The sequence below is a fragment of the Herpailurus yagouaroundi genome, unplaced genomic scaffold (genome assembly GCF_014898765.1).
Source record: "Herpailurus yagouaroundi ecotype Mexico unplaced genomic scaffold, PumYag 77, whole genome shotgun sequence".
Lineage (NCBI taxonomy): Eukaryota > Metazoa > Chordata > Mammalia > Carnivora > Felidae > Herpailurus > Herpailurus yagouaroundi.
Window position 1 is genome coordinate 6,287,244 of NW_024412388.1, and position 10,567 is coordinate 6,297,810.

Below are 10,567 nucleotides of genomic sequence, written 5' to 3' on the forward strand. Positions count from 1 at the left end.
CGGGACATCCACATGCAACAGCTTACATGAACAAAGTGAGGTCAAGTGGACCAAAGACCTACATCCAAGAACCAGAGTTCTGACACTCAGAAAGAAACCCAGGTGTACATCTTCAAGTCTTTGGATTAGACTAGGTTTTCTTAAATATGGCACCAAAGTCCTTGCGAATCATATATCTGATGGTATCCAAAATAGGTAAAGAATTGTTACAACTCAACAACAAAAAGACAAACCAATTAAAAAACGAACAAAGGACCGGAATGGACATTTCTCCAAGAAGACATACAGATTGCTAACAAGCACATGAAAAGATGTTCAGCATCATTAGTCATTAAGAAAATGCAAATCAAAACCACAATAAGATATTACTTCACACCCACTAGTACGCAATAATAAAAATACACCCCAGGGGCGCCTGGGTGGCTCGGTCGGTGAAGCGTCCGACTCTTGGTTTTGGCTCAGGTCATGATCTCATGGTTCGCGGGAGCCTCGTGAGAGCCCTCATTGGGCTCTGCGTTTACAGTGTGGAGCCTGCTTGGGATTCTCTCTCTCTGTGTCTGTCTCTCTCTCCACCTCCTTGCTTGCTCACTCTCTCTCTCTAAATAAATAAACATTAAAAAAAAATCCAGAGAATAATACATATTGGTGACGATGTATAAAGTTCTTACTGTTTAACATTCCCAGTGTTGGCGGGAATATAAAATAGTACAGCCACTGTGGCAAATACTTCGGCATTTCCTCAACAAGTTGGACATAGAGTCACCACATGACCCAGCAATCCCACTACTGGGAATCTCCCCAAGAAAACCGAAAACCTACGTCGGTACAAAAACTTACACATGAATGTACGCAGCAGAATTATTCATAATAGCCAAAAGGTAGAAACCCAAATAGCCACCCGCTGATGGATGGACACAATATCCCCGTGGAATACCTTACCTCAGATGGATCAAAGACCTAACTACAGGAAACAAAACTACTAAACTGTTAGAAAGAAACATAGGTGTAAACTCAAAGGTTTATACCTATGGTGTAGGTGGCGGTGGCCTTTCCATCCAAGGGAACGTTATAAAAAGAAGGGAAGCACGACCTATACCATGATGGGGATGAACCTTGAAAAAACATGTGGAATGAAAGAAGGCAGACACATACGCTTCAGGATTCCACTTACGTGAAGCGTCCAGCGCTAGAGACAGAAGGTGGGAGAAGGCCTCCCGGGAGCCGGGGGCGGTTCGCTGGGGACAGGCTGCTATAGGTACAAGTTTTCCTTCCTGGATGATGCAAGTGCCCTGGAATGAGAGAGTGGGGAGGGTTGCAAGACTTTGGGAATGCATCTAACTGGAATTGTACTTTTTTATAAATGTTATTTTATTTTATTTTTTGAGTAGGCTCCATGCCCAACGTGGGGCTTGAACTCGCGACCCTGAGATCAAGACTCGCTTGCTCTACTGACTGAGCCAGCCAGGCGCCCCTGGAATTGTGCATTTTAAACTGGTTAACATGGTGAATTTTGTGTCACGTGAATTTTACATCAAGAATCATAATAATAACAACAACAATAAAAAGCCGAAAGACCGCGAAGACATACTCCAGAGGAGGTAGCCAGCGGGTGACCCCTTTTTACTCCCCAGCACTGGGCTCACCCCCTTTTTTTTTTTTTTTTTTTTAACATTTATTTATTTTTGGGACAGAGAGAGACAGAGCATGAACGGGGGAGGGGCAGAGAGAGAGGGAGACACAGAATCAGAAACAGGCTCCAGGCTCCGAGCCATCAGCCCAGAGCCCGATGCGGGGCTCGAACTCACGGACCGCGAGATCGTGACCTGGCTGAAGTCGGACGCTTAACCGACTGCGCCACCCAGGCGCCCCTGGGCTCACCCCCTTTGATGGGAGGGCCCGACAATGCCTCTTGTTGCAGGCAGGCAGGAAAGGGCAAGTGGGTTCCAGAAGGGCCTGTGGTCCCTCCCCTGGCCTCTCCCTTGTTTTTGCTAAGCAGAGTCCCTTGGTCTGGGGAGACACAGGCTTCCCCAGGGTCATCGCCCCTCCCCTGAGGGTCCCAACAACCTCAGGCCTGCGTTTCTCGCCACCCAGTCCCCCGGACTGCGGGATCCATGAGCTAACTTGGGGTCTCGCAAGTCCAAGGCCATGGTTTCCTCCTGATCCCACCTTTTGAAAATGTCTGAAGGCCTGGCTGACCTCACTCTCTAGGTTTTCCCTTCTCGTTCAGTTGTTTCTGAGATCATGCTATTAGCTTCCAACCACTTTTTTCTTTCTTTTTTTTTTAAATTTTTTTTTTTTCAACATTTATTTATTTTTGGGACAGAGAGAGACAGAGCATGAACGGGGGAGGGGCAGAGAGAGAGGGAGACACAGAATCGGAAACAGGCTTCAGGCTCTGAGCCATCAGCCCAGAGCCTGACGCGGGGCTCGAACTCACGGACCGCGAGATCGTGACCTGGCTGAAGTCGGACGCTCAACCGACTGCGCCACCCAGGCGCCCCTTTCTTTTTTTTTTTAAATCTCTGCTATTAAAAAAAAAAAAAAAAGTCTCCCTGGGGCGCCTGGGTGGCTCAGTTGGTTAAGCATCTGACTTCAGCTCAGGTCATGATCCCATGGTTCATGGGTTCAAGTCCTGTGTTGGGCTCTGTGCTGACAGTTTGGAGCCTGCTTCAGATTCTGTGTCTCCCTCTCTCTCTGCACCTCCCCCATTCACACTCTGTCTCTCTCTCTCAAAAATAAATAAACATTTATTTTATTTATTTTTGAGAGAGAGAGCAGGGGAGGAGCAGAGAGGCAAGGAGACAGAGAATCCCAAGGAAGCTCCAAGCTGTCGGCACAGAGCCCACCGTGGGACTCAAACCCACAAACCATGAGATCGTGACCTGAACCGAAACCAAGAGCTTAACTGCTCAACTGACTGAGCCACCCAGGCATCCCAGTAATGTGGCTTTTGATAAGGGAGCCAAGACTACTCAGTGGGGAAAAGACAGTCTTTTCAGCACACGGTGCTGGGAAAACTGGATATCCATGTGCAAAAGAATGAAGTTGGACCCTTACTTTACATCATGTATTGAAAATGGATCAGAGACCTACCTATGAGGAGTGAAAACTATAATACTCTTAGGAGAAAGCATAGGGACACATCTTCATAACCTTGGATTTGGCAGTGGTTTCTTTTCTTTTTTAATGTTTATTTATTTTTGAGAGAGGGAGACAGAGCACAAGCAGGGGAGGGGCAGAGAGAGAGAGGGAGACACAGAATCCGAAGCAGCTCCAGGCTCCGAGCTGTCAGCACAGAGCCCAATGGGGGGCTCGTACCCAGGAACTGTGAGATCGTGACCTGAGTGGAAGTCGGATGCTTAGCCGACTGATCCACCCAGATGCCCCAAGGAATATTTCTTAATATGCAATCAGTTTACATTTTAAAGTATTTATTATTTTTTTAAGTTTATTTATGTATTTTGAGAGAGACAGAGACAGCCCAAGTGGGGGAGGGGCAGAGCGAGAGGGAGAGGGAGAACCCCAAGCAGGCTCCACACTGTCAGCGCAGAGCCCGATGTGGGGCTCGAACTCATGCAACTGTGACATCGTGACCTGAGCCGAAACAAAGAGTTGGATGCTTAACTGACTGAGCCAGTCAGGCACCCCAGTTTATTTATTTAATCTCTACACCCAACATCGGGCTCGAACTCACGACCCTGAGATCAAGAGGCGCACATCTTTCCTACCGAGCCATCCAGGAGTCCCCGTAAGATAGGATAGCATTCACCCATAAAGAAAAAGAATAAAGTGTTGGTGTGTATAAACCTTGAAAACGTTACGCTAAGTGAAGTAAGCCGGGCCAAAAAAGCTAAAACTTGTAAGAGTCCCCTTACATGAAATACCTAAAACAGGAAAATCCAGAGAGAGAGAAAGTATAATAAATGGGGGAAAGGCGGAGTCGTTGCCTCATGAGGGTAGAGTTTCTGTTTGGGGCACTGAAAAAGTTCTGGAAACAGATAATGGTGATGGTTACAAGTGAGCTGGCTACACTTAACGTTGCTAAATTGTACACGTGAAAAGGGTTAAAATGGGAAATTCTGTTATGTATATTTTGTCACAACAACAACAACAACAAAAAAGACGAGGGCACGGTTCTTGCACAGCAACTCTTCCAGGATATCATCGGGGGTCCCGGAGAGGACTCAGAGTCTGGGGAACGTGCCCCCCCTCAAAAAGGCGAGTGTCATCAGTTAGTCTCAGAAGTGGCGGCCGCGTGACAGTGATATTGGAGGCTTTTAATTGCTCCTGAATTAATGTGCTTACTTCCCACCCCTGGGGCGCCTGGGTTTAATTACCATCCTAGGTCACATATGCAGATGAATCTGCTGTCATCCCTGGTCCCAGTGGACAGCAGTCCTCCAACTTGGCAGCAGGACGGGCAGGAGGAAGAGGGGAGGCTGCTGGCCAGGCTGGCCTGCCGTTAGAGCCGACGGGTGGAATCGGAAGAGGGTGGTGCAGGGTCACCCCATTTCTGGGTCTGGATGAGCTGGGGCGTTCAAGGTCTGTGTCAGTGCGGAAAAGCCCGGGAGGCCCTGAACTCCCAGAGCCCTTGGGGATCGAGGGTTTTCACAGAAAAGGAAGAAACTGGGAAGGTATCAGCCTGTAGAAGGGCCCGTGGAGCAGGGTTGCACGTTTGAAAGCCGAGGGGAGCTGAGCAGGTGTGTAAGTCGGGGAAGCAGAAGTGATCGGCCAGCTGCTGCCTGCACACGGGCCGGGGGTGGCCGACCTCTCAACCCGTTAGAACCAGAAAATGGATTTTTTTACAACAAATCTCCTTTTCAGGGGCGCCTGGGTGGCTCAGCCGGTTAAGCGTCTGACTCTTGGTTTCTGCTCAGGTCGTGGGATCAAGCCCTGCATCCTGCTCTTTGCTGCGCCTGCTTGGGATTCTCTCTCCCTCCCTCCTCCTCTCTCTTTGACTCTCCCCCTCTCTCTCACCGCCCCCCGCCCCGTCGCTCCCTCTCTCGTGCTCACGCTCACTCTCTCTCTCAAAATAAATACATAAACTTTAAAAAAATGCTTAAAAAAAATCTCCTTTGTAGATTTTGACAGCTAATTAGAATGAAAAGAAAAAACCACTAGGTTGCCTGAGCCCAAGGGGTGGGGTGGAGATCGGGAAGGGGCTGGAGGAAGTCTTGGGGGCGCTGGAAATGTTCTGTGTTGTGACCGTGGCACAGATGTGCCCTGTCCCTGAATGCGAATTAGACCTGGGTCAGGTCGCTGAACCTCAGACCGGCTCAGTGGTGCCCGTCCTCGTCCCCGGGGGGCTGGCAGGGCCCGCTGCAAACCCTCCCCTTCCGGTCCCTCCTGGCCACGATGCCTTGCACGCTCTGAGGCCCTCCCTCCCTTCCCTGTGCCCCCCACCTCTTCTGAGGTGAGGAGCTCTGTGCCTGTTTAACTGCGGGGCCTGGCTTGGTGTGAGCAGTAACCCGGGAGGCAGCACCGCGGCATCATTAGCCCCATTTTACAGATGGGGACGCTGGGCACAACTGGTCAGTGGAAAGGCCAGAATCCAAAGCCGTCCAGCTCCACCTGTGCTCTTTTTTTTTTTAATTTTTTTTTTAACGTTTTATTTATTTTTGAAACAGGGAGAGACAGAGCATGAACAGGGGAGGGTCAGAGAGAGGGAGACACAGAATCTGAAACAGGCTCCAGGCTCCGAGCTGTCAGCACAGAGCCCGAAGAGGGGCTCGAACTCACGGACCACGAGATCATGACCTGAGCCGAAGTTGGCCACCTAACCGACTGAGCCACCCAGGCGCCCCATTCCACCTGTGCTCTTGGCTACTGCACTCTGCCTCTGTGTTGGCCACTGCGAGGGCCGACAGACAGAGCGAGGGAGCAGGGGGAGGGCCAGAGAGACAGGGATAGAGAGAATCCCAAGCAGGCTCTGTACTATCAGCGTGGAGCCCAACGCGGGGCTCAAACTCACAAACCACGAGATCATGGCCTGAGCCAAAGCTGGGTGCTTAACCGACGGAGCCACCCAGGCGCCCCTCAGATTTTCTTCTTCATGTTTATTTTGAGATAGCGCAATGCGCGTGCACAAGTGGGGAAGGGGCAGGGAGCGAGGGGAACAGAGGATTTTAAGCGGTCTCTGCCCTGAGAGCAGTGAGCCCGATGCAGGGCTCGAACTCACGAACCGTGAGATCGTGACCTGAGCCGAAGTCGGACGCCGAACCGACTGAGCCACCCAGGCGCCCCAAACTGCTTCAAATTTTCCATTGATTTTTGTTCTGGCGTCAGAGTGGCAGGAGGCTGGAAGATAACCACAGGCGAGAAATGTATGTTTTGTGGAAAAGCATTTGTAATACGAAGTTAAAAAGGGAAAACTCATAAAGTCCAGAGGCTGCTGACAGAATGCTGACAAAGGTGTTTACTAAAAAGCACTTGCAGTTCCTGGAACACTTGTGATCCAGAGACATTTCACATTATAGGCCAGCAGAAGGCCCAAGACTGGCTTTCTAGAAACGGAGAATTAATGTCACCTGACCTGCTTGACTGGGCTCCTCGGAAAAGGTCCTTTGGGGTGTGATTCTTCCCGGTCCACGCTGGGCCATGAACGGCCCCAGCGCCACGCCGGCAACCTTCTATATAGGCAGTGCGCCTCTGAAAGGGGTCCTACCTCCACCTGCCCTGTGACCGCAGTGGTAAATGCCTTTATCTGCTGTTGCTTTAAACCAGTGTCAGTAAACGAGGACACTAAACCAAATTTGGGTGCTTTAAGGTTGGGCATCGAATTCTAGTAAGACTGCCAAGCCTGGTTGAAGGAAGGCTTCCTTTCCCTCCAGAATCAATTCCAGAAGCCAGTCACTGACATCCGGACGGGGTGGTTTCGGCCACGGGAGTTATACCACACGAGGTGGAAATAGGACTTGGTTATGGATATTTGGAGATTGGAGAGTGGACAACGGGCGGTGGCTTTGTGGCCTGTCAACCTGACTCTGATTCCTGTTATTCTATCAAATACGAATCTAAGTATTACGGTGAGGCTATCCGGCAGACGCAATTAGCCACCGGTCACTGGACCTTAAGTAAATAATCGCAGAAGACCTGGGTGTGCAGAGAACCGGGATTTCCTGACTCAATCAGTTGGGTCCTAAGGGCAGGGCCTAAAGTTCCCCCAAGGGAGAAATTCCACCTGTGAATCAAGGTTTCACCTGTGCCCGGGCTCGGTCCTGACGGGCTGCCCCATGGACTTTGGATTTGCCCGGCCGTGCCCCACAGTCTCAGAAGCCAATTCCTTGTGATAAATCTCTTGATGTGCCTTTTCCCACTGATTCTGCCTCTGGAGTTAAATCCAAACTAATAAACAATAAATAAAAATGCCCACGAGGAGGCGTCCTAGTCCTCAGGCTGGGGATTAAAACACAATTCGAGGGGCACCCGGTGGCTCAGTTGGTTGCGTCTGACTTCAGCTCAGGTCAAGATCTCATGGTTCCTGAGTTCGAGCCCCGCGTCAGGCCCTCTGCTGTCAGTGCAGAGCCTGCTTTGGATCCTCTGTCCCCCCAACCCCTTTCTCTGCTCCTCCCCTGCTCTGCCTCAAAAATAAACATTAAAACAAAACAGAACAAAACCCACAATTCGAGACTTGACCAAATAAGGGGAAGAAAGAAAACACGAGATGCTTCCAAGGGGCAGAGAGTAACCACAATACTTCATCTCTCAGTTCTAAGTATATGTACCTCCTCACGCTCGGGTGTTCATGAACACAGTATGGGTGCTTTCTGCAGAGCTGAGCAGTACACAGCGCTGTGGGCATCACTACGGGTAGCTTTTAAGCAGCGGAAATATTAGGAAGAACGAGGAATGGCATTAAATTGTATTCATCTAAATGGGATTCCAAGGCCTTCCAAACGCCCTCCCACCTCCCCACAGCTGCCGTTCAACTATCCTTTTACCTTCTTCCCCCAGGAACCCAGAAACCACCTTCCAGCTTGCCCAGGATGGTTGGCTGTGCTCTATCCAGCAGGCCTTCCGGTTTGGACAATTACAGGCTCACGTGATCTAGAAGCCACCACCCTGAGGTCACCTGTAATAGTTCTGTGTTTGTATTTTCTCCCAAGTAAGAAGTCATGTTCTGCTCCCAAGAAGGACTCTACTTCTGTTCAAGGATACAACATGCCCCCCTTCTCCTTTTGCCTCAAATGCCCTGCCCAAGGACTTATGAAATGTCCTCAACTCCTGTCCCTTTTTGTCATGACACAAAGCATCCCAACTCTTGCAGGCCTGTACCCCAGTGTAACACTCCATGAACACTCAAGACATGACAAATGGACAGACTCAGAACGTTTTACACACACACACACACACACATTTCTATGGGTCACTGAGGCCTTTTTATTCTGCAAACAAAACCACTGGGGATCTCGCTGTGGACACCTCGTGATTACAACATACACAGACTCAGCTCCAGACACTTGGTGGGAAGTGAGGTGAGAAAACACTGATCTGGGCCAATCACATGATTATAGAGCTAGGATTTCCAGCAGGGTTCCAGATGGTCAAGCCTGGCTTCTGCAGCGGTTCTAAGGAGCAGTGAGAACATCACAGGAAGGGAGAGGGCATTTGACTAGCAGAGGCTCCGGCTGGGGGCCTCGAGGTGCCCGGGGGACGCCAGAAGCAGAGATCTAATGAGCCGACTCAGGACCGCAGAGCTCGGGGTGTGTCGCCCGGAGCTTACTTGGCGAGGGGGTTTCTGAAGCTTCTGCCGGCAAACTTGGCCTTGCCACCCAGTTCCTCTTCAATTCTGGGGAAGCAGAGGACAGAGAGGAGGGGGTGAGAAAGAGAAGTGAAATCTCCACCCCCAAGGCCTACGTTTCCCACCCGGGGACCAGGCCCCGGCACTTGCCCAGCCTCCTCGATGCGGTCCTCGGAACTAGCAGGAAGACAGGAGCGTCGGGCCCTCCCCGTCCACCGGCTCCCCCAGCAAGCAGGCCACCTGCTGCCCCTCAGCCTTCCCTGCCTTCTCTGCCCCCAGAGTTTCCCAAAGACAGACTAGAAGATAGGTCAAGACCGCTACTTCTTGGAATATAACAAAAACGCTCTTTAACGAAAAGACAACCCAGTCTCTTCGAATAAATGGCATGGGGACAAAAGGAGGGAAGGCCCTGAATGAAGCGTTTGCATCCTGGTGTCGCACCAGGGGAGACGGGCCCCAGGAATGCTGGGCACGACTGTCATGGCACGACTGTGAACCCCGGGCACTCTCACAGCACGGTGGTTACATCACAAAGTAAACATAACTGTTATCTCTGAGACGTGTGCTAAGGTATTCACAGGTGAAATCATATGGCTGGAATGTGCTGAAAATTCTCCAGCCAAAAAGGCGAAAGGCAGGCGGACGAGAAGAAGCGTGCATGAGTACCAACAGCTGCCGTATCTGCGTGGCGGGGAAGGGCGCGTGCTCTGCCAGTCACGTTTTGTTTAAGGAAAGGGTAACATGGGCAGAGCTACGAAAGAGAGATTTCTTTTCCTGCGAGACTAACAAAAGGGACAAAAAAGGAGGCAAGTCTCCACGTTAAGGAGGCTTCCACGGACACGTTATGATAAAAAGGGACCAGATATCCAGAAGCACTGAACAGTGGAAACCTTCCTGTTGCCCTGAATTTCCTTCTTCGCTGAGCCCCGGTTTCCCGTCCACAAAACACGGCTGCTGAACTACGTATCCGCTGGGGATCTCTCTTAGCTCTAACGGCTTTGTGATTGTCTGAAGGGGGAGCCTGTTCCCTCCTCCACCAGAAGGTGGCAGCACGGGACCGGCTCCAGCCTTGGGGCCAAGGGGCAAGGTTCTCCGCCCAAGTCACCCACGACCTGACACGGGGCCCCCCGCCCCGCATCTACACACGCCCCGCAGAGCCAAGAGCTCCCAGTGCCCCCGGGCTTCCTCTTTACCTGAGGATCTGGTTGTACTTGGCCAGGCGCTCAGAACGGCAAGGTGCACCTGTCTTGATCTAGGAAGGGAAAGGAAAGGTCACGTGTGCTTGCCGTGCACTCTCAATCTTCGTGGGCGTTCTGGGCGGGATTTCTGACCCTAGGAACCAGGGGATGAAGGGGCATCCGGGACCCCGTCCGCCTCCCCCCTTCCTGCTTGTGCTCGGGCAGCTGAGGTCAGAGAAGCTCTTTACCTGCCCAGTGCAAAGTCCCACCACCAGGTCAGCAATGAAGGTATCCTCGGTCTCCCCGGAGCGATGCGACACCATGACGCCCCACCCGTTGGACTGGGCCAGCTTGCACCTGAAGTCAGGAAACAACCCAGATGGTTGTGATGGCGGGACTCCACTTCCAGGGCACAGCAGCCCCTCCTGAAGCCAGGGGCTCGCCGCCCCTGGTAGGAGACCGTGGGAGGGGTCGGAGCCAGGAGCTGCCACCAAGCTCTCAACTCCTGGGGATGACGAGAACCCCCACCTCTCTCTCCAGTCACAGAGGACTGAAGGACCTCCTGAGGACCTTCTCAGCCCTCTAGGTCACGTTTACAAAATAGGGTCTAGCCTCCTTGAGGGGACAGACCTGTTCTCCTGACCGCGCC

The 10,567-nt window shown here is 51.5% G+C and overlaps 1 protein-coding gene across 2 annotated transcripts in view; it reads right to left on the reverse strand.

Annotated features, from left to right (window-relative positions):
• Positions 1-8,359: 8,359 nt before the first annotated feature.
• Positions 8,360-10,567, reverse strand: part of ENO1 (enolase 1) — a 15,087-nt gene continuing 12,879 nt past the window's right edge. For both annotated transcript variants that reach the window (XM_040460470.1, XM_040460460.1), the window contains exons 10-12: positions 10,167-10,275; positions 9,934-9,992; positions 8,360-8,788 (exon numbers count right to left, since the gene is read on the reverse strand). In XM_040460470.1, coding sequence (XP_040316404.1) covers positions 8,719-8,788; positions 9,934-9,992; positions 10,167-10,275 — 238 coding nt within the window. In that variant the 3' untranslated portion in view covers positions 8,360-8,718. The remainder of the gene's footprint in view (positions 8,789-9,933; positions 9,993-10,166; positions 10,276-10,567) is intronic.